This window comes from Eublepharis macularius, chromosome 1 (assembly GCF_028583425.1).
Source record: "Eublepharis macularius isolate TG4126 chromosome 1, MPM_Emac_v1.0, whole genome shotgun sequence".
Taxonomy (NCBI): domain Eukaryota; kingdom Metazoa; phylum Chordata; class Lepidosauria; order Squamata; family Eublepharidae; genus Eublepharis; species Eublepharis macularius.
In genome coordinates, this window is record NC_072790.1 from 246613165 (window position 1) to 246638227 (window position 25063).

At 43.2% G+C, this 25063-nt stretch overlaps 1 protein-coding gene across 1 annotated transcript; it reads left to right on the forward strand.

The window, feature by feature from the left end:
• The first annotated feature begins 19138 nt into the window (after positions 1 to 19138).
• Positions 19139 to 20129, forward strand: LOC129334663 (ribosome biogenesis protein SLX9 homolog). The gene has a single exon (XM_054986912.1). It carries the CDS (start codon positions 19159 to 19161, stop codon positions 19798 to 19800), a length of 642 nt encoding a protein of 213 aa, XP_054842887.1. The 5' UTR covers positions 19139 to 19158; the 3' UTR covers positions 19801 to 20129.
• The last annotated feature ends 4934 nt before the right edge of the window (positions 20130 to 25063 follow it).

Genomic DNA, 25063 nt, shown 5'->3' on the forward strand with positions numbered 1-25063 from the left:
TGGTTGGCTGTTCGTGGGGGCCAGCAGGCTCTCCTCCAGCCATCATCCAAGTCATGATCCCTACTGCACCACTCCCAGAAACCTGACCTGAGCAGGCACCAGGAAAAGTACCAATAATAAATAATAGCTTGGCCCAGAGCCTGGCAGCAGCCCTGGAACTTGAAGACGTAGATCCCTATCCCACCACACACAAAGAAAATTCAAGCTCCAAGGTATTCTATCAAAATGCCAACAGCAACTCTCTCTCCACTGTCTGCAAAGTCAGTGGAAGCCCCCCTCCCCCCTGCTCTTTGCTCCCTTGTTGTAACAAATTTGGAGCTCCACACTTGAAAGGAAGACCTGCCTATCAAGCTAAATTGGGCTTAGATTGGGGTTTCCAGGGCAACAGGGCAACAGCAGGAGCTCAGACAGACTCTTTCCCTGCCTAAGTTGCCAAGGGAATTGACTGCAGGTGCCAGACTGTCTGGCTTGACGAACAGCAATGAACGAGGCTTGCAATGACCACTTGTTCGTTTAGAATGGGGCCTCACGAACTGCTTGTTCTTTAGCATGACTAAGCAGAAACAACAATTGTTAATGGAAACAACGGATTGTGAAGTAACTAGTAAGGTGAAATACTTGGGAATTGAGCTGACTGCAAAAAATATAGATTTGTTCAAGAATAATTATGAAAAATTATGGACTCAGATAGAGAGAGACTTGATCAAATGGAATAGATTGAACCTGTCATGGTTGGGCAGGATTGCAGCAGTTAAGATGAATGTGTTACCAAGAGTAATGTTTTTGTTACAGACAATACCAATCATCAGAGACTCTAAACAATTTGAAAAATGGCAGAGGAAAATATCAGATTTTGTTTGGGCAGGCAAGAAGCCTCGAGTGAAAGTAAAAGTTTTACAAGATGCAAAGGAGAGAGGCGGAATGCAACTGCCCAATCTGAGACTTTACCATGATGCAATCTGCCTAGTTTGGCTAAAAGAGTGGATGACATTAAAGAATAAGAAACTATTAGCCCTAGAGGGATATAAAAAAATTTTTGGATGGCACGCATACCTATGGCATGACAAAGTAAAGGTCAACTCGATGTTCCTGCATCATTTTGTAAGGAGAAGTCTATTTACAATCTGGAAGAAGTATAGAACTTACCTACAAGAAGGAACCCCCTTGTGGGTGGTTCCATATGAGGTGATAGATCCGAGAGCTGTGGATAATGAACAACAATGTTTAACGTACAAAGAAATAACTAAGATTGAAGTATCTAAACTTAGAATAAAGACGCAAGAGGAACTATCAACTAACTATGATTGGTTTCAGTATAGACAGATTAGAGACTTATACAACTCAGACTTTGCAAAAGGGGGCATACGAACAGAGAACTCGGAACTAGAGCAGACCCTTCTTAAAGAAGACAAGAAAAGAATATCCAAGGTATACCAAGTATTGCTGAAATGGCATACTGAGGATGAGATAGTTAAAACACAGATGGTGAAATGGGCTATAAATTTCAATAAAGAAATAACAATGGAGGCATGGGAATACTTGTGGAAAACTACAATGAAGACAACGACATGTATCAATATTAAAGAGAACATTTTCAAAATGATCTATCGTTGGTACATGACACCAAAGAAGATTGCGCTAGGGAATTTGAATACTTCTAATAAATGCTGGAAATGTAAGAAACATGAGGGCTCCCTCTATCATATGTGGTGGTCGTGTGAGGTAGCTAGGCAGTTCTGGGGGGAAATAATAAGAGAAATGAGTGAAATTTTACAGTTTCAAATAAATAAGAACCCAGAACTCCTGCTGCTAAACTTGGGAATGGAGGGAATTCCAGCTCATCATAGGACGTTGATTTTTTATATGACTGCAGCAGCTAGACTTTTGTATGCGCAGAAATGGAAAGTACAAGAAGTACCAACTATTGAAGATTGGATCTACAAATTGCTGTATATGGCTGAAATGGACAAGATGACAAGAAAACTGAGAGATCTGGACTCAGGGCAGTTCAACACAGACTGGGAGAAGCTGAAACAATACCTGGAGAAGAAATGGGAGGTGGGAGGAAAACTGTGGCAGTTTGAGAACTACTGAAATATAATAAAAGTATAAAAGAGAGGGGTGACTTTACCGGGGGAGGAAGAGAAATGTGAATTTATAAGCAGTTAGATTAATTGATTGAGATATATATAGATATGTATAGGTCAACTGATAGAGAATAATTAATGATAAGGTTTAAACATGAGGATTGACTAACCAACAATATTTTCTTTCTTTGACAAGATTTATATGCACCAAACTGAATGTATAGAAGAGTTAAATTGATTGAGTATCTGAGGAGTTATATAGAATTACCATAAAAAGTTGAAATGAGTAATATATAGAGAATAAATCAAATTGTTTGATTTAAATGTGGGAAATTTTTATGGTTTATGATATATAGGTTTATATAGAATTATTCAAAACTGGAAAATGGGATAAATTGTTTATCTAAAGACGTATAGTTTGGGTGTATAATAATTAAAGGAGTTAATGATGCACTGCTTAATATAATGGAGAATGTATATCTGTTTTAGACAGAGGAATTTAATAGAAGTAAGGGAAAAGGGACAGAGGGTGGGAAAGCTGTTGGAAGTCAACAAAAGGGGGGGAAAGGGAGGGGGTTAGAAACGAAAAATTAGGGGAAAATTGATTGTAATGTAAAAATAAAAATGTTCTAACCCAATAAAAAAATTTTTAAAAAAAAAAATAGAAGAGCGGTATATAAGTACAGTTGTTGTTGTTGTTGTTGTTGTTGTTGTTGTTGTTGTTGTTGTTGTTGTTGTTGTTGTTGTTGTTGTTGTTGTTGTTAAAGGACCCTTATTAATACTTTCCCAGAGTTTCTAGAACTCCTCCTGGAAGGTCCTTAAACAGTACTTTCTTTGGTCAAGCTTTAATATGACTCTAGATGCTCTTGGTCTCACGTGGCAGCTTAGGCCAAAAGAGTATATGTTGTATTTTTCTACACTTCTGTAGCTTCCCGGGATCCTCACCTCAAGGGGCCCCCCAATTTTGATCCCTATCATGTAGCAGCATGTGCCTTCCAATAAAAGAAGGAGTCTGCAAGAAAGCCAATATCGATGGGCAGTAAGTCCTGCTTGGGCATAATGGAATGCCAAGCAGATCATCCATCAATCATGCAAAAGCCCATCCTGAGAGAAATTAAACTGGAGGACCATCTCCTCCAGTTACTGTGCTCAGTTCAAGGTATTGGTTACATTCAAAGCTCTTCACAGCCTTAGCCCAATATACCTATGGGAACACCTCCCTCCCTATGTCCCTTCACAGCAGCTTCGCTCATCTGAACAGGGTCTCCTGCAGTTACCAGCCTGCAGATAGTCAAAATCAACAGCAGCTCATAGATGGGCTTTCTCTGTACTGGCCCCTACCCTGTGGAACGGCCTGCCTGAGGAGATCAGGAGAGCCCCCACACTCTTGGCTTTCTGCAAAAAATGCAAAACTGAATTATTCAAAAAGGCTTTTTTCTCAGATAGGAGAGTGGTATTGTAGGGAGGGGGTCTCAGATGTTTCGCTAATGTGTTAGAGGCCATAGACTTCACCATTATGTTGCCTTACATATTATCTGTTGCTTTAAATATGTACTCCTATATACTACCTCTGCTTCCTGTTGTTTAATGTCAGTTCTAGAAATGATCTTACTATATAATTGAGTAAGCGTATTTCAGACAACTCACTTTATACCCTGGGGCACCACCAGAGGGCACTGCCATGGAGGGAAGCCTAGGTAAGGCATCATGTCCCTTCAGAAAATGTGCCATTGTGGGAAGCCCAAGCCAGAAGCAGGATGGGAGCAGGTGGCAATGCCCACTCCTTGCCTTCACTCCACTGGTATTAGGAGCAGAGCAGGGGGCAATGCCCACCCCCACCTTAACACAGAAGGTATTAGGAGTGGATAAGGTGGCAATGCCCACCTCCATCCCCACCTCAACCAAGTTGGTATTAGGAGCGGAGCTGGTGGCAATGCCCACTCTCCACCTTAACCCAGCTGGTATTAGGAGTGGAGCAGGTGGCAATGCCTAACCCCCACCATAACCCAGCTGGTATCAGTAGTGGAGCAGGTGGCAATGCCCACCTCCGTCTTAACCCAGCTGGTGTTAGAAGCAGAACACACAAACTGAGGGCAGCCCTAAGGGCAGAACTCAACCAACACTCAACAGTAGCCCAGGGACCAACAATGCAGTGAAACTACAAAAAATACCAAAATTGAAAAATAGTATAATTCTGAACAATGAGACAGTGAAAAGTAGCTTTACATATAATTACAAACAACCATCTCAGTGGAATAAGTACAGAGACCAGTCTTAGTCAATTTCACAAGACCAAGCCTCCCAAAAAAGAAACACATGGCGCTGAAAATAAAGTCAGTCCATCAATCCGTGTGTTCTCAAGTCTTTTCCAAAAATCAGACATCCGTGTAGTCCAGAAGCCGTCCGCAGTGTAGCAGTAAGCAACGTGGAAACAATAAGGTGGTCAGTGGTCCTCTTAAGCAGTTCTGGTATAGAAAGGATCTTAGGGCCAAGCTACACATGACGAATGACACTTGAACGGCAAGTGTATTTCTCCCTGTTCACTTGCCCTCCACTCAATCCACTTGCCGTTCAAGTGTCATTCGTCATGTGTAGCTTGGCCCTCAGGCAGATGTTTCCCAGGGACCAGACTGGTCCCAGGATGGCCCCAACAAGCAGCCAGCAAGATTAATTCATTTATATTGTTTCATCTAGCCACGATTTCATCAGGGGGCACAGTCAAAGCCACCAAAGTCCCTCAACAGAAACGGCAAAGCAATTCTTAAGTGCAGTTTATTCTTAGCATGTCGTCTTTATTGATCTTGCCGTGCAGAGTAAATATTTACTCTGTTGGACTTACCGTTTTTGGACCCAATTTCTTCCTTGGAATTCTCTAACCATTGTACTTATTTTGATTCTTTGTACACTGGTCAATTAACTGTTTTTGTGTTCACTCTTGAATGTTATTTCTTGGTATACTTGAGAGTGTTGGTACTCCAATAGAACACATTTGATACTTTGTAACTGATTCATTGCTTATGCCTACTTTTGTGCTTGCACCTTCCTTGTTTATTGTTGATTAGTAGGTATTAGTAGCGGAGCAGGTGGAATTTCCCTTCCCACCTTAACACAGCTGTTATTAGGAGCAGAGCAGGTGGCAATGCTACCCCCGACCTTAATCAAGCTGGTATTTGTAGCAGATCACTTGGCAATGCACACAGACACCCTTCACCCAGTTGGGATCAGAAGCAGAGCAGGAGGCTTTGCCCACCTACTGCCTTAACTCAGGAGGTATTAGGAGCAGAGAAGGTGGCAATGCTCACCCCCACCTTATCCCAGCTTGGATCTAGAGCAGAGCAGGTGACAATGCCCACCCTCCTTCACCTAACTGGGATCAGGATTAAAGCAGGTGACAATACCCCCCCCCCCCTTAACCCAGCTGGTATTAGGAGTGGAGCAGGTAGCAATGCCCTCCTCTCTCTTAACCCATCTGGTATTTGTGGCAGAGCAGGTGGCAATGCTCACCCCCCCCCCGCCATCACCATTTTGGGATCAGGAGCGGAACAGGTGGCAATGCTCACTTCACGCCTTCACCTGGCTGGGATCAGGCGCATAGCAGGATGCAATGCCCTTTTTCCTTTCACCCAGCTGGGATAAGTACCAGAGAAGGTGGTAATGCCCACCCTCCTCAACCTACCGGAATAAGCCACTGAAAAGGTGGCAATGCCCACCCTGTCTTCATCCTGCTGGAGTCAGGAGCCAAGCATGCAGTAATGCCTGCTCCCGCTCAACCTGCCCTAATCAGGAGCAGAGCATGTGGCAATACCTGCACCCCCTTCATCCAGCTGGGATCAGGAGCAGAGTAGGTAGTAAAGCTCGCCATCCACCTTCACCTGTCAGGATCAGGTTCAGAGCACATGGCAATGCCTGTTCCTCCCTTCTTCCAGCGGGGAGCAGGTGGCAATGCCTACCCCTAATCACCCAGTTGGGATCATGCTTGGAGCAGGCGACAATGCCTTCCCCCCTTCACCCAGCCCTAGTCAGGTGCAGAACAGGAAGCAATGCCCCCCTTTACCAGCATGTATCAGGCATGGAACAGGTAGCAAAGCCCACCATCACTTCACATGGCCGAGATCAGGCAGATCAGGTGTGGAGCAGATGGTAATGCCCACCCTCCTCCTTCACAAGCTGTAATCAGTGATGGAGGAGGAGAGAATGCCTGCCTGCCCAACTTCCCCTTTCTAGAGCCCATTGTATTTTTTCCCCACAATGGGCTATGTTGCTAGTTATGTTCTGTTTCAGCAGTTCTCCAACCTCATATTGGATCCTTGCTAATGCTATGTCTTTGTAAACTTGTATTCATTTTCCCTATGACATTGTTTATGGAAATGTTCTTAGCACTGTATGGCAATGACTGCCCTTGTCCTTGCTACCTCACACTATGTAATCCGCCTTGTCTCAGTGAGAAAGGTGGACTATAAATGACATAAATAAAAAAATTCAGCCATCTCGCTCCTGCCTTTCTCTAATCCTATCAATCACTCAGCCCATGATTCTATCTTCCCTAGTCTCCTCAATGAAGCATCCTTTTATTTTTAGTCTTTCCTGCTTGCGCTTATCGTTTATTTTGCTCATCCTGCTCTATTCAAATCGGGGAACACTCCCCTTCCAATGTGAACATAACTTCATCACTCAACTTGCTCATCTCCGGAAAATATTATATCTTTATGCATCTCCCAGTCAGATGCCAATGTTTCTCCTCCTCCTCAGTACTAGCAGCAGCCCTATTATAAACCGATAAGCCTTCCAGAGACAGCCATCTGTCACTCCCAGTCTTTTGTTCCCTTATCACTGCCTCACCTGACAATTGGCACATTCCAGATGATGAACATCTAGACCCATTCTAAACATTCCCCCTCCTGGCAGTCAACCTTTTTGGCTCCAACCCAATCCGGGTTGGGATTGGATGAAACCTTTTTGGCTCCAACCCAATCCGGGTTGGGATTGGATGAAACCTTTTTGGCTCCAACCCAATCCGGAGCACAGAGCAAGCTGACCTTAGCATCTTCAGCATTTTTTTCCAAATAGTATTTTTATTCGGTTTTTAAATTTCAGTAATCAACAATAACTACAACAACAGTAAACACCAACAGATAATTAACATTGAAATATTACTACAGCTTGAATAAAACACACACACACACACAAATAAAAAAAATAGAGAGTTATCATCACATCTCTTGTTCACTGTACCCAGATTACTTATAGCCTAATAATACGAGAAGAAAAATCAATATATACAGTGGTTAAAGGTATGCCATAGAATAGTAGGGGTCGTGTTTTATTTTATTAGAGGACCATTTCTCCTCTTTGGTCAAATAGTCTAAAATTGGAAGCCATTGTTCTAGAAAATATGACTTGTAATTCGGGTTTTCCCTCTGCGCCAGTTGATCAGTGATTTTCTGCATTATAAAGTGGTCCCAAATTCGAGATTTCCAGCTACTCACAGATAGGGCAGATTTTTGTTTCCAATATGAGGCTATTGTTGATTCAGCTAATGCCAAAAGTGAATAAAGATTCAGACTAATGGTGGGGATCTCAGGATCTTCCCAAACATTAAATAGGATTACTTCTAGAGACTTCGGGATCGTATATCCTGTTATAACATTGATTTCTTTAAGTATTTTATCCCAAAACTAGCTAACATATCTGCAGTCCCACCAGCAGTGTAGATATGAGCCTAATTCACCACAGTATTTTGACAGTATAAATATAGCCCCCAAATCTCCAATACTATGCAGCAGGTTTCCCTGATTGCCTCTGTGAGTTTGGCACAGTCTCCTTGAAGACACGACCTGGTCTCTGTCTCTAGACTCTTCTTTTCTCCACATGAGTATTCTACAGGATTTCCACACTCCACAGGACAGGTCTCATGTCCTCATTCGTTCCCTGCCCCCTCTTTTCCCCCTGATGGACAGGTAGGTGTTAGGGAAAGGTTTTTAGTTTGCTGTTTTAAAAATTTCTCTCTTTTCATAACAACTTGTGTTGATTCAATAAAAAACCCTCTCATTTTAAGAATGCTTCATTCTTTTGGGTACTGTCTTCATTCTTTTGGGTACTGTGTACATAGGCAACAGGATGGGGGGGGGAATGTTCTTCTGTAGACCTTCTGCAGCCTCAGAAGTGACGAACAGACAAACCAAATGAACTGCTTCACGAACTGGGCAAGTTCACGTAGGTTCATGGTTCATGGGTTTGTGAAACACAAGGAACCATGAACTGCAACAAACTATCATTTCCCCGGTTTGTGCCCACCTCTAGTAACAACAGAAAGTCATCTGGGCAAGGCCCAGAATGTTGTGACGGAATGTTGAGTTCAGACCACCCAAGCCTTTGTGAGGTGAGTAAGGAAGCTCCATCCTGACCCACCCCAGCCCCACAAGAGGGAAGATAAGTGGTACCTAACCTACCTGAGGTGAGAAAAATCACCCAAATCCCATGCAAGATGAGGAAAGTAGTGCTGCCCAATTGGTTAGGGAAGCTGCCTCTGCCTATCTCCCACCCTCTCTCCACCCCTTTGGGACAGTGAGGCAGGGTCAGAAATACTGTTTCTTTTCTCCCTTCCTCCTTTCAGCAGCGAGTCCAGGGTGGGCTGGAGGGCATTTTTCAGAATTTGGTAATGCTTCTGACATCAGAAAGCCAGAGGATCTTGGGGTGTTTCCTTTGCAGGTCACCAGCCATGACACAAAGTACTCCCTTTTCATTGACTTCCTTATAAGCATTTGATCAAGAACATAAATGATAACAGGAAGAAATTGATGGCTGCAAGGCAGCATGAGCAGTAAACAATTCCATCTCCAAACCCAATTCTCCTCCAGCATAAACTCTTGAGTAGGCCAATATGAGGGTTGTTGCTTGTGGGCCATTTCTGGACTTTGCTATGGCACATGATTGGTCAATATTGGAAAGAGGATGCTGATCTGGATCAACCATTTATAGGTTGTTTTCTCCATCATTCTCTGTCTTCTGTTTTTCCCTATTTAGTGATCTTCAATTATGTTCAACATTCTGTACCTCCTAAAAGGCAATGATCATGTTCAGTCCTCAGCAGGCTGTGGTAGTGCAGCCAAGCCCCTGGTAGAAGTGGGGGATGGCCCACCCTGAGCTCTTGCTGCCCACCAGCACTTGTAGCATCAACAAGGGAATTTTTTAAAAAACAGTGCTGGCAACATCACTTTTAAGAAAAAACCCAGACATGGTAGCAGGTAGCTTTGGGAATTGCCAGAAACTCTATGGTTACTCTATGGTTATCATAGAGTTTCAAATGATTCCTAGAGCTATCTACTATCATGTCCAGGTTTTCCCAGGAAGAGGTGCTGACATGCTATGCTGTCCCCCTATGTCTCCATCCTGAAACCTCTCACCAGTTGCCAGAAACCCTATGTGATGATGGACTTGCCTGAGTGTATAGAAAGCACCTACCTGAAGGTGGCTCCATTTCACCATCTTCTTGACATACATTTTATCATTAATTTGGTATTAGAGGGAACGATTTAGGGAAAAATATTATCCCAGCTATTGCACACAAAATATCTCATTTGTATATTTTTCAGTAGGCATGCTGCAAATTTTGCTATAGACGTGTTTGACAGGCCAGCATACAATGTTCTAAAGTGTCAATCAGATGTGAGCTGATCACTCAGGCTCTTTGGTTCATGCTGAATAGCTGCAAATTTCTGCCAAAGAGACGTGCCTTGGGATTTTGCAAAACTCTCCATGTGTAAAGATGCTGCCAATTAAAATTGAATGGCAGCCATGAGGATCACTAGGGTTTACTTATAAGAACAACAAAGGGTAGGATTTTATTAAAACAGCATTTATTTTAGACTGATGTATATGGTTGAAGAATGATTTAATTGTCAATTTGAACAATTGCCTGTTGAGCAGAACAGTTATGCCGCAAGGATGGGGATAGTGTGTGTGTGCTTGTTTGTTTAAAATATTGCTATGTCTCCTTTCCATCCAAATCAGGAACCCCAAGGTGGCGAGCGAATCAAACATTAAAACAGTGTTTATATTACATATGAATCTACATAAACACATAGGCACATTCATAGAGAGGATGACTAATAACAGTAAGGGATCCCCAAACAAAAAAATAAGTTCTCCACCCACTGGCAGAAGACACTGAGCAGCAGACAGATGAATCTCCCTGGGGAGGAAGTTGGAAACTTTCAGCAGCATGACCAAGAAGGCCTTTTCTTGGATTGCCACTAGAGATGGGCACTAACCAAATTACAAACCAAAGTTCATCATAAACTGGGCCATTTTTTTGGTTCATGAACCAATGATTCATTGGGGCGAATTTTTGACAAACCATGACGAACCGCTATGATTTTTAGGCTGGTTCATTTGGTTCTTTTTTTGGTTCGTCACTGCAGATAGCCTGGCACCAATCAATCAGTTTCCTAGGCAACAAGGGGGATGGGCTTTCTGCAGACCTTCTGCTTCCCTGGAAGTGACATATGTATGAACCTAACAAACCAGTTCATGAACCGGGCAATTTCATGCCAGTTCATGGTCCGTGGTTCGTGAAAAGTGATGAACCATGAACCACAACAAAACACCATTTTTTCCAGTTCATGCCCACCTCTAGTTGCCATCCATCCAGCCTCAGACAACCAGAGTGCCCACAGAAGGGGTTCTGAAGGTGACTAGAATAGTCAGGTAGATTCATATAGAAGAAGGTGGCCCTTCAGGTGTGTTGGCCCTAAGCTGTATAGGGCTATAAAGGTCAACATCAGCACCTTGAATTGGGCCCAGAAGCAAATGGGAAGCAGCTAGAAATGGAACCAGACTGGACTGATACATCCCATATCACCTAGGGCAATCAAAATTGGAGAAAACGATTATGAAAGGGAATTAAAATCAGCTGGAGGAAAATGAAGGTACTGTGTCCTTTGATACACAAGAACATGTGCAGTTTATGTATGTATGTATGTATGTATGTATGTATGTATGTATGTATGTATGCATGCATGTATATCATCACCATTCTCACTGAGACTCAAAGCAGATTACACAGTATGAGATTGGTACAATCAGTATCAAGGACATTTCCATAAACAATGCCATAGGGTAGACAGATATAAGTTTTTAAACACACAGCATTAGCAAGAATCCAATACAGACCAGAAGAAATACTGAAACAGAACATAATCAGTTCTAGGTCTGACATTAGACAACATGAAGTACAGGTAGTACATAGGAGTACACATTTAAAGCAACAGATAGAATCATTAACTCATAGAATCATAGGGTTGGGACTTCTGGGGTCATCTAATCCAACCCCCTGCACAATGCAGGAAATTCACAAATACCCCGTTACATAATATGTAATGGATAATATGTAACAGATAATATACAAGGATAAATACAGTGTAGATGGAAGGGCCATGGCTCAGTGGTAAAGCATCTGCTTTGCGTTCCAAAGATCCCAGGTTCAGTCCCTGGAGTCTCTTATTAAAGGGAGCAGGTGGTGTGATAGACCTATACCTGAGACCTTGGTATCTGAAAAGGGAAGCTTTGACTCTCCAAAGCATATACCCTGAAAATCTTGTTGGTCTTTAAGATGCTACTGGACTTGCATCTACCCGAGACTGGAGAAGAGTTGCCAGTCAGACTAGACAAAGCTGAACCTGTTAGACCAATTCACTCAGTAGGAGGCCATGTCATGTGATCATTTTAGCTGCACATTTTCTGTATGTTCCCGAGTTCCTTAGAATCATAGCGTTGGAAGGGGACGTACGGACGATCGAATCCAACACCGTGCCCAATGCAGGAAATCCTAAAGCATTCCTGACAAGTATTCGTCCAGCAGCTCTTTGAAAAGTGCAGATAGGGGGAATCCACCATACCCCTAGGCATTCAATTCCACTGTTGAATTACTTTTAACATGAAGAAGTTTTTCCAAACGTCCAGCTGGTACCTTCCCTTCTGTAGTTTAAACCCATTGTTTCGAGTTGTATCCTCTGTTGCCAACAGGAGCAGCTCCTTTCCCTCCCCTAAGTGAAAGCCTTTCGTGTCTCCCCGCAAACTCCTCTTCCCCAAACTGGACATTCCCAAGTCCTTCCACCTTTCCTCACAGGGCTTATTGTCCAGGCTCCTGATCATACTGGTTGCTCACCTCTGCACCTGTACCAACTGGTCTGCATCCTTTTTGAAGTGAGGCCTCCAGAACTGCGCACAATACTCCAGTTGACGCTGACCAACGTGGTATATAGTGGGACAATGACATCCTGCGATTCGAATGTTATGCCTTTGTTGAGACACCCTAAGACTGTGTTTACCTTTTTTGCTGCTGCATCACACTGAGTTCTCATATTTAGTTTCCCATCCATCTATATGCCAAGATCTTGTTCACACACACTGCTACCCAGGAGTGTATCCCTCACCCAGTATACATGCTTTGCATTTTTGTTACCGAGGTGCAGAAACCAGCACTTGCCCTTATTAAATTGCATCTTACTCAAATCTGCCCACTTCTTGAAGCCACTGGAATTGTATGGAGAATCCAAAATGCCCTGAACATATTTTTAAAATAAACGTTTGGGCACTTCTGGTCTTAACCTACGTGGTCACCTTATCTCCTCATAATAATTTTGCTCTTTTTGTGGTTGGCTTGCAAAAGCAGCACCAGTATGTTTACTCCAGAACCAAAAATATGGGGCAAATATTGCCATCTGGCCAAAAGATAAACCGTCCCTGCTTCCAGCCTGTAGTAGTCCTATGTAGTGTTACTTGGCACCAGAAATTCACATGGGCGTGGTATGCAACATAAAAAAACAAGTTGATTCTTGTTTTGTAAGTTTATGTTAAGAAGAGGCAGATCAGACTGAGGTTTCATCTCATCTAGTATCCTGTTCCTGTCAGCGACCGCCTACGTGCTTTTGGAGACGTACTCATCTGTAGTCCTCACTAATCATCGAATTATAGAATCATAGGGTTGGAAGGTACCTCCAGGCTCATCTAGTCCAACCCCTGCACAGTGCAGGAAATTCACAACTACCTCCCCTTCCCCCAAACACACACCACCCAATGACCATTGCTCCTTGCCCAGAAGATGGGAAAACACCATCAGGGAAAACACCAAACTGGCCTGAGGAAAATGCAAATATACACGGAGGACCCTGTTCAGAGACACAGTCCTAAGAGACCACGGTATATAAAGTATAAATTTAATATATCAGTGAAAGTGCAAAGTGCAAGAAAATCCCAATCAATATCATAGATCTTGATAATTGTTCAAAGCTCACTGACCACAATATAACCAATGCCTAATAACAGTGGTTGTTGTGGATTTTCCGGGCTGTATCGCCGTGGTCTTGGCATTGTAGTTCCTGACGTTTCGCCAGCAGCTGTGACTGGCATCTTCAGAGGTGGAGCACCAAAAGACAGAGATCTCTAAGGGCCAAGCTACAAGTGACGAATGACACTTGAACGGCAAGTGGATCGAGTGGAGGGCAAGTGAACAGGGAGAAATACACTTTCCGTTCAAGTGTCATTCGTCTCTTGTAGCTTGGCCCTGAGTCTCACAGTGTGGAGAAGATGTTGGCAGGTAATTTATGGCCTGTCCCTCCTTCCATGATGAGATTTCGATGAGGAGCTGATCAAATGGCATTCATAAGCATGTACAGTCATTCCTGGCACATTGTATCCCCTCCCTAAAAACACTTAACCCAGCTCTGGTGTATTCATCAGGAAAACTGTCCCTTTTGTGCAGTACTGGGGCTAGTTTTGCATCTGCATCCACCCACCCTGGCAGCCATCAATCAAAGCAATCAAACCTTTTGTCAAACCCAGGAACTAACCATTGGAGTCTTTGTCCTAACTGCTAGGAGGACTCTCCTCCACTTCATGGCACATTTTACCTATAAAGGTTGAGCCCTGGCCTCATTCAAATCGTGCAAGCTTCCTGGCTTCTCCTTTAGGGTCACTTCCCTACGCTTCTTGCTTTCTTGGCTGAGGATGCTGGCGTTCGAAGCTACTCTCTTCCTCCATGGACTGGACCCCTTCTCCAGGTCTGCTGGTCCAAGTCCGTTTATAGGTTAAATCCCAAATCTTGAACCTGATCCAGAATTCCACAGGAAGCCAGTGTAGCTGCTGCAATATTGAAGTAACGTGTATCCTGTATGGCATACCCATCGACATGTGCAGCAGCATTGTGGACCTGCTGTAATTTTCAGGTCGGACTCAAGGGAAGCCCTGTATAAAGTGACCGTTGCATGGATCACTGTCATTAGGACATGGGTTGAAAAGTAGGGGGCAAGCTGCCTGGTACCCTTTTTTCAAAAAGTTAGGACGCAAACCAGAAGAACATGCTACACATTTTTCTTTCCATAGCATGCCACAAGACTTTGCCCCTTTGCTTCAGGACAAATTTGATGGCAACTTTCATCTATTCCCACACTCGGCCACATCGCTTGATGGCTTCTGGCTGTGGATTTCCCTTCTCCCTCTGCACATCATTGGGAAGTGGGGGAGGGGAGCAAAACCACAGCATGATGATATAATTTCATGTGATAGTGGGCCTGCAGCTCAGTGGTAGAGCATCTGGTTAGCATGCAGAAGGTCACAGGTTCCATCCCCAGCATTTCCAGTTTAAATGATCAGATAATAGGTGATGCGAAAGACCACCACCTGAGACCCTGGTGAGCCTCTGACTGTCTGAGTAGACAATGCTATTCTTGATGGACCAATGTGTAAGCTGTCAGCCCAGCCTCCAACATTTTTATAGCAGCTTCATATTTATGGCTTCTGGTAATATTGAAATGTTCTGGCTTCTGGAATAAAATGGCTGCGGTTTGGCCAGCAGAGGACCTGTAGCAGTTACTGAATCCCACCCGGGAGACATGGCATGAATGGAATGCCGCAAAGGAATGCGGGGTGATTAAGCATCGATTGGACTTGCTATCTCCCTGGCCTCACCCATGACCAGAGCAATAAAGGACTCGTAGTGTCACCCCCACTTAGCACATTCTTTTCCCTCCTTCCGTGATGAGATTTCCTATCCGTGATTGAGGAGTTGATCAAATGGCATTCGTAAGCATGTACAGTCGTTCCTGGCACATTGTATCCCCTCCCTAAAAACACTTAACCTAGCTCCAGTGTACTTCATCAGGAAAACTGTCCTTTTTGTGCAGCGCTAGAACTAGTTTTATATTTGTATACACACCCTGGCAGCTATCAATCAAAAGTATTCAAGCCTTTTGTTACACCCAGGAACTGACCTTTGGACTCTTTGTCCTAACTGCCAGGAGGACTCTCCTCCACCTCGGGGTATGGTTTTCCTATAAAGGTAGGGTCCTAACCCCATTCAAATCGTGCAAGCTTCCTGGCTTCTCCCTTAGGGTTCCTTCCCTAAGTCTCTCTTCCTCTGAACAAGTTTGAATGCATTTCCCAATCCACAAGTGCTATTACCTTGAGATTTGCCCTAAGCCTCTTGCCTTGCCAAGGATGCTGGCCATTTGACGCTCTTCTCCTTCTCTCCTCAACATGGACTGGACCCCCTGCTCCAGGATAGGTAGATATAATTACTCCCTCTTGCTCTATTCCCACACCTCTGGCTATATTTCCTTGGACTCTTTCTCCGTGTGTGTGTGATTATTTTCCCCCAGTAGTTGATGTGGATGACGTTCTGTGTCTTTAATAAAAATTATTGTTGGATTTGAACACCAGACCCACTTGGCTTATTGGGGAATTGGGACCCCATAGACACAGATGATTCGATCCCAGTTACCGCCTCTCATGTAGCCGTCTTCCTTGCAAGCTAATTCCCCCCCATACATCATATTTATGCAAGGAGACCACTTCAAGTAACAAATGGCGATTCAGTATGAGGCAGCTTCATGTATTCATGTGGTTAGTTTCATTAGAGATTGCAGGAAAGAGAGAGCAATGCTCAGGGATTCCATTTTCAGTGGCAGGCCTGTTACTGCATCTTGTATAATCTAAACTGGGGATCACTGCCTTCTAGATTCTCATGAGCTGCCGTGTTCTCCAGACAGTGGTCTGGAGACCAGGACTATATTTTGTCAAATAAAATTGTCCTTCACAATACTAAATTGGGTCTCACATGGCTCTACAGAGGCAGTAGAGCCATGTGAGCCATTTACGAATACGAATACGAATACGAATACGAATACGAATACGAATACGAATACGAATACGAATACGAATACGAATACGAATACGAATACGAATACGAATACGAATACGAATACTTTGCATGTTCAAAGGCTTCATATACATTATTTTCTTGCAAAATTACAACAGCTGATATTGTAGGCATGTATTGTACCAATATTGCGGTTGAGGAGAGGGAGGTAAGTTTCTGAAAGGAATAACATTTGAGACAGGATGTGGCATACAATACCCAAAGAGTAATGTAGCATTCATGTATAGGAAGTAATTGTGTAAGCATTGTTGGATCAGTCCATGGGTCTAGTAAGTCCCAATTTCAACAGTAGCCAGCCTTCAGGAAGTCCTTTGTCATGTCTGAGCCCCATCCATGCCAATGTTAATGCTGACCTGTTGTTCTGAATCAATGTTTCATGCTGTAACTTGATGTCATATTGCCAATGCCATAGCTGTTTCTTTCCCAGACTTATTGCAGGTGCTTTATCTAACGGACTGTAGAAACTTTCAGTGCTCATGACCTTTTAGACTGCTCACTCCCATGCACTGCTATGTCTCGACTTTCGTCTCTTGCTTTCTCATTGTCTCGACTTGATAGTACAAATAAGGGAGATGTTCTCAGGACAAGTTCATGCCAAACATCCTGTTTACTGTTGGAAGGGGGAAGGAGCAGCCATGTATGTTGAGAGGACGGATTTTCCCACATGGTACTATTCTTGTCAATTTTGCTTTTACTGCTCAGATGCTTACCTTGCTTCTGAGTAACCCTATGGACATATCTATGGAAATGATTTGATTTCTGAATGAAGCTATTTAACCAAGAGCCTGGATTTCTTGTTGCAATGGTACAGGGATCTGTCTGCCATAGCCTGTCATGCATAGCCTGACACCCTTGAGTGCAGTAAGCAGGCAAAAGCCTTCTCTGCCAATATGCTCCTAGCAACTGGTGTGCAGGGGCAAACTATTACTTAACACTTTTGTCAAAAAGCTCATGTTTGTATATGCAATCAAATCACAGTCAACTTATGGCGACCCTAGCAGGGGGTTTCAAGGCAAATGAGGAGCAGATATGGTTTGTCATCTCCTTCCTCTACAGAATCTTCCTTGGTGGTCGCCCATCCACCAAAGTCGTCAAGTGCTCACCCTGCTTAGCCTTCAAGATCTGATGAGATCGAGCTATACCATGCCCCTTCCCTCATCAAAAAGCTTACACAAATGTTTGCTGTTGGTTAAGAGCAGCAGGACTCAATTCTGGAGAACCAAGTCTGATTCCCTTCTTCTCCACTTGAAGCCCCCTGGGTGACTTTGGGTCAGTCACAGTTTCTCAGAGCTCTCTCAGCCCTGCCCACCTCACAGGGTGATTGTCAGGAGGATAATAATAACATACTTTGTAAACCACTCTGACTGGGTATTAAGTTGTCCTGAAGGGTGGTATATAAATTGAATGTTGTTATGATTGTGATTGTGATTGTGATTGTGAAATTAGCGTATTTCAAAACTCTCAGCAGTTTTGTATAATCTTACCAGGCCAACTTTTTTGTGAAAAGAGAGCAGGGCAGTATTTTCTGGAGGGGGGAATGGGGAATTTCTTTGCCCAGTCTCCACAATATGAGGCAAGGGAAAAAAAACATAACATGGAACTGCAAAATTGGTTTTTCTTTCTGGGATTGTTCTATGCTCAAGATGCTTTTTTTGTTTAGAGAATGAAAATTGTAAGTGTTAAGTGGCTGTGCTTTGGAGATGGTGTGCTGTATTCAGCCAGCTCGACCTCACTTAATTTTCCTCCCTACTACCATTTCCATCCCCCAAGGCTTTTGTACATGCAGATCCCATTATTCCAGGCACAGGCTTTGTTGGCAGTTAATGTGAACTCTTCCTTCCTTCCTCACTAAAAACTCACTAAAAACGTCAGCACAGTGTGCGACTGCCATAAAAAAAGCTAATGCTATGCTAGGGGTTATTAGGAAAGGGGTTGAAAACAAATCAGCCGGTATCATAATGCCTCTGTATAAATCGATGGTGAGGCCTCATTTGGAGTACTGTGTACAGTTCTGGTCGCCACACCTTAAAAAAGATATCATAGCACTGGAAAAAGTACAGAGAAGGGCAACTAAAATGATTAAAGGGTTGGAACACTTTCCCTATGAGGAAAGATTGAGGCGCTTGGGGCTCTTTAGCCTGGAGAAAAGACGACTGAGGGGAGACATGATAGAGGTTTACAAGATAATGCACGGGTTAGAGAAGGTAGAGAAAGATGTGTTTTTCTCCCTTTCTCACAATACAAGAACTCGTGGGCGCTCTATGAAATTATTGAGCAGTCGGGTTAGAACAGATAGAAGAAAATACTACTTTACACAAAGGGTGATAAACACATGGAATTCGTTGCCACAGGAGGTGGTGGCAGCTACAAGCATTGCCAGCTTCAAGAGGGGACTGGACAAATATATGGAGCAGAGGTCCATCAGTGGCTATTAGCCACAGGAGATAGATGGTATTCTCTTTGTGGGGAGGTGGTGCTCTGTTGTCTTGATGCTGGAAGGAAGGCAGTGGGAGGGCTTCTGGTGTCCTGGCCTCACTAACAGTCCTTTAGATGGCACTGGATTTCTAGCCACTGTGTGTGACAGAATGTTGGACTGGATGGGCCACTGGCCTGATCCAACATGGCTTTGCTTATGTTCTTATGTTCTTATGTTCTTTTTCACCAACAGAAAAGTTGGTTGAATCCAACTCAGTGTTAACTAATGTAAGGTGTCCTAGAAAGGACAAGTTTCAGAACACTGCTCTATAAATTTTGCCCAAGGAAGGCAACTAGAACAGAATTACAACCCTGAAAACTGCCAAACAGCTTTCGTTGGGGGTGGGTGGGGAACCGGGGTTGGGTCGGCTTGCCGTTGCTATGGTGGGCAAAGTGGTGAAGCGGCCTCAGCTGCATTTGGTGGCGCCGAAGCTGCCCAAGGGCTTTGGTCAGGCAGCCGCGGAGGAGAGAGTCGTTACTCCGCACGCATCTCCCGATAAGGTCCAGGCGTTTTTGCCCTCAAACATCTTTGCTGGGGTGAAGATTGACCCAAAAACTCTGGTAAAAAAGTTGGATGCAGATTCAAGAAGCATTGTTTCAGCCGTAAAAGGTGAAGAAGAAAAGGTTCCTTTGTCTAAGAAGGAGAAAATGAAGTTGCGCAAGGAGAGGTGGCTGCAGAAAATAGAAGATATTAAGCTAGCCAAAAAACTACAAAAAGCAGAAATGAAGAGAAAAGCTACCCCAGTCGTCGGAGATATGAATCCATTGATGGAAGCTTTGCCTGAGCTCTCAGACCTGGTAACCATCAGCAAGTTCTGCAAACAGCCTAAAATCCAGGTGAAGAAGATGGTGACAAACTTCACTCAGATGAAATCAGCCCAGAAGCGTAAAGTTCTAGAGGACGACGTGGCACAATTTCACAAAATGCTGTCTAACCCCTTGTACAAAGCCAGCCCTCTGACAGTTATTGGTGAGCATCTTTCCAAAAGGCTGAAGCAGGAGAAGGAGGGAGAACCACTCTAACATCCTCTTTTGGATGACTGGAGAGTGCGAGAGACTGGAATTCTTTTTACGCACATGACCCTGGAGTTCAACATCCCTTTCAAGTCCACAGGATTATTATGACCTCGAGTGACCTCATTTTCTGTCAACAGAAATAATGCTGCCTGCTCTGCCGATTTGTACTGCAAGCTGTAGCTACAGCCTGACTTTATTGTTTTGTTGAGAGCTCCGTGGATCCGTGATTATCCTCATCACCCACTCTGTGTTAAATCACAAGCCAGCTGTTGTTTCTGAGGAGCAAAGTTTAAAGCACTGTCCTCGCCACTGGTAGTATTTGCACCAATCCCCTGAAATACATTGCTTATTTAATAAAGGTTAATGGCTGCTGTTCCTTCCTGTTTCCACGCACAATTAAATTTAAAATAAATCTCTTGGTTTTCTTAAAAAAAAAAAAAACAGCTTTCGTTAAAACAGAGTATCAATTTAACACTCCTGGTTAAGAACTATTGATGCACCACTCCTTGTCTCATAAATTTGTCTACTGCTCTTTAACAATGGCCAACATCAGCCCCTAAGAGTTCTAAGAAGTTCACTATGCACTGTGCAAAGAAGTCCTTTTGAAATCTCACTGTTTCCGCCTGACAATCCCTCTGGTTATTGATCCATTGTGATGGAGATCCTTTGTCTCTTCAACTTCAGAAAACAAAACCAAGCATGGGCGAATTTCATTTTCTTCTACATGACAAATGTTCAAATATTCATATACATTTAGAAGTGCCATTAAGGGCCAAAGCGAATCACTTTGAGGGCCTACCCTGGAACTGTAAGCCATCACTTTCCCATCTATGCTACAGATTAAAGCAAAACAAAAAAATAAGAGGTCTTTTTAAGCTTTCTTTCTTTCCTATAAAAAGCAAACAAAAGTATTTAATGTGCTGTAGTAGGGTTACCAACCTCTGGATGGGTACTGGATATTACAACTGATTTGACTACAGAGATCAATTCCCTTGGATGAAATGGCTCTTTGGCTGATGGACTCTGTGGCATTATACCCCGCTGAGGTCCCTCCCGCACCTAGTCCCTGCTCTCCCCAAGGTCCACCCCCCAAATCTCCAGGAATTTCAAACCCAGGGCTGGCAACCGTAGGTAACATATAGTACATGCAGAAGTCTCCAGCTTCTTTCTCTGGCATCTTCATGTGGAGAGCTGTGTCTAGTAAGGGTAGATAGTACAAACAAGGGCATATGAATCATGGATTTTAGTTAATATAAGGCCACATTTTATGTTCGTAATTAAACCCTCCTCTTTCAACCAAACTTGAAAACAGCAAACGAATGAAATGAACAGTTACCTGGATCTCTGAGGTGGCAAATGTAGATTGAAGAGAATTTGTAGGTGAGGTCTTGGCTTGTGCGGTATGTTTATATGGTTTCTCAGCTCCGTAACACCCATTTTTGATCATAAAGTTCCTAATTAGCTACTACAAGTAAAAATAAAAAAAATTAAACTCCACTGGCAGCACCATAAATTGTGGCTTACCTCATTCGCAGCACTCTTTAACCCTGAGCAATCTCACTATAACGTAAGAAACATGTTATACAATGAAAGTCATTTGCAGAGCAGAGACAGCTTGATGTTATATTGTCATAATATAAGCCACTTTGTTTGTCACTGAAGCAAGTATTAAATTAGAGAAGGAAGGCTATTTTCTTCTCTTTTCCCCACATGTTTATCTATTTTCTATTACTAACATTCCCAATTCACACAATGGACATTTGGAATTTTGGATATGCATTTTATGTATATAATAAACTGTACTTCCCTTGTATATCCATAAAGTTACACAGATCTATTTTCTATTACTAACATTCCCAATTCACACAATGGACATTTGGAATTTTGGATATACATTTTATGTATATAATAAACTGTACTTCCCTTGTATATCCATAAAGTTACACAGATGCATATCTGATTCTTCGGCTCAAGATGGTTCTCTCATCATGGTACGTTTTGGTACAGATTCCGTATAAATCCAAGAGAATCTAGGGATACTTCTCCTATAGGAATTATCCTCCAAATATGTCAAGAATCTCAAGATGAACAGTCTGCACATTATCTTTGGCCTATTTTTTGTTAGTCTGTCCTAGAGGCTTTTCTTTTCTTTTCTCTTCTTTTTTTTTTTTGAGAGGAGAGTTACTAGATGCTATCATTATAAGAATATAGATTATAACTTAGGTTAACATGCATATCTAAATGCATTGTGTGTGGCAGGTGACACCTATGACACAATCTGATTTTTAATTGTTTTCTTTTGAAAGCCACCTTGAGTAGGTTCTTTGAAGAGGTGGCATAGACATTTTCTAAATAAATAATAATTCAACAACCAGCACGGTTGGTTTCTGTGGGTCCACAATAGGAATTGTTATCCAAATTGGTCCCTGAGTCAGGACAGACATGTGAAAAGTGTTTTCTCTGTGTTAGTACAGAACGTGGATTTCATGGTAGGGTATCATAGAATCATAGGGTTGGAAGGGATTTCCAGGGTCATCTAGTCCAACCCTCTGCACAATCCAAGTAACTTACAACTACCTCCTGCCCACACACACCCAGTAACCTCTTCCATGCCCGGAAAATGGTAAAACATCATCAGGATCCTTAGCTAAACTGGCCTAAGGAAAATTGCTTTGAGTCTAGTGTATACACTGTTCCTATGGTCAAGGCCTCTTCTTGAAAACTGCAAGTGAAGGGGAGCTCACCACCTCCCTAGGCAGGTGATTCCACTTTTGAACTACTCTGACCGTGAAAAAGTTTTTCCTAATATACAGCCGGTACCTTTGTGCATGTAATTTAAGCCCATTGTTTCGCGTCCTACCCGCTGCTGCCAACTGGAACAGCTCCTTGCCCTCCTCCAAATGACAGCCTTTCAAATATTTAAAGAGAGCAATCATGTCCCCCCTCAACCTCCTCTTCTCCAAACTAAACATTCCCAAGGCCCTTAGCCTTTCATTGTAGGGCTTAGTCTCCAGACCCCTGATCATCCTTGTTGCTCTCCTCTGCACCCTCTCGATTTTGGCCACATCCTTTTGAAGTGAGGCCTTCAGAACTGCACACAATACTCCAGGTGTAGCCTGACCAAGGCAGTATAGAGAGGGGCTATGACCTCCTGCGATTTTGATGCTATGGCCCCTTTGATACAACCCAAGATTGAATTAGCCTTTTTTGCCACCGCATCACACTGACTGCTCATATTTAGTTTACAGTCCACTCTTACCCCAAGATGCCTTTCACATATACTACTGCCCAGAAGTGTATCCCCCATCCAGTATTTGTGCTTCCCATTTTTGTGGCCCAGATGTAATACTGTGCACTTGTTTTTGTTGAATTGCATCCTATTCACAGCTGCCCACTTCTCCAGAGTATTCAGGCCTTGTTGAATTTTAATTCTATCTTCTTGGGTGTTTGCTACCCCTCCCAATTTGGTATCATCAGCAAATTTAATGAGCAGCCCTTCCACTCCTTCATCCAGATCATTGATAAAAATACTGAAAAGTACCGGGCCCAAAACCGAGCCCTGTGGCACCCCACTGGACACCTCCCTTGAATCTGATGAAATGCCGTTGACCACCACTCTTTGAGTGTGGTCCTCTAACCAGTTCTACTAACCAAGACTGACCCTCCTTAGCTTCTGAGATCTGATGAGATCAGGCTCACCTGGGATATTCAGGTCAGGGCACATAGTTCCTAACCTGATGCTATTGGATGGAATTGGTGCAGAACTAGGATCTCTGGGCCAAAACTTCAGGATCTTGCTGTCCACTGGTGAAATTTGGGTTACATTGAGATTGGCGAAATTTTGGATTTGAGATCCCATTGGGGAATAGGTCAAAAATTGAGCTCTCATTGGATGACAAAAATGACTCAGACCAGCTGGTGGCCCTTCCTTACCTCTAGATTGAATTTCCAGAGAAGTCTACATTGTGAGGGGGGATTCTGAGAACCATTGCTATTATCCTGGGTCATACCCATGGTCATGGGTATGAGAATTTTCTTGGGTGGGGGCACACAAAAGCACCTTGATTAATGCACACTTAGGGCGAAGCTACAAGTGACAAATGACACTTGAACGGCAAGTGTATTTCTCCCTGTTCAGTTGCATTCCACTCAACCCACTTGCTGTTCAAGTGTCATTTGTCACTTGTAGCTTGGCCCTCAGAGTTCCCAGGCAACCAAATTTCTTCCTTTTGAAAGCACCTGAAATATATGCCTTAACTGAAAGACTCTGTCTCGATATAAAAAAAAATCCATGCCTCCGACATTTGAAGCTCAACACATCTTTGTGCCCCAAAAGACAGAGCAACAAGATTTGAGGAAATGGAGAAATTAGTCCAATTGGAACCATTTCTGCTTCCTTCAAAATTCCTCAAACCTTTTGGCCTAGTTGGTACCACTAGACTGGCATCAAAATTTCCCTTTAAGTGAGACACAATGGTGATTTTAGTCAACAATAAGGTCCACGGACTGGAACAGGGCTAGATAATTTTGAATTTAAAATGAAAAAAAATGAAAACTGCAAATGAAATTGTAGTAACATACTGTACACGAGTCTGCCTTTGAAGATGCCTTGGAAGTTCCAGTTGGTACAAAATGTGGCAGCAGTGTCCCTCTTCAGGGTCAGCTGCTTGGATATTATAATTCCAGTGTTGTGTCAACTGAATTAGATACTTATGGGCTTCCAGTCCCAATTCAAATAGCTGACTATTCTTTTTAAAACCCTTATCCTACATCCCTGTGTATAGGGTTACCAGTCTGGGTCACTCCACATAAAAACTGGGTCACTTCACATAATAACTACAATGAAGAGCACGGGTTGGATCATTCACGCTTCCCTGGGAGTGGTAGTCTTAGAGCCAAGCTACAAGTGATGAATTACACTTGCCTGGCAAGTGAACAGACTCACATGTATTCCTCCCTGTTCACTTGCCATTCACTTGCGCTCCATTTGATCAAGTGGAGAGCAAGTGAATGGCAAGTGAATAGGAAGAAATACACGTGAGTCTGTTCACTTGCCAGGCAAGTGCAATTTGTCACTTGTAGCTTGGCTCTGACCCTCCCCTCTCTCCAAGCTCTTGGAGGAAAACTGAGCGGAGAGGATTTTCTAACGAAGAACAGCTGCTTGTCTGGAGAGCATCTCTCTTTCAAAAATGCGCTCACTTTGGTTTTCCTTCAGGAGCTCAGAGTTGGGGGGGGGCGGGATTCCACACTGAAATTCCCTGCCGGGAGA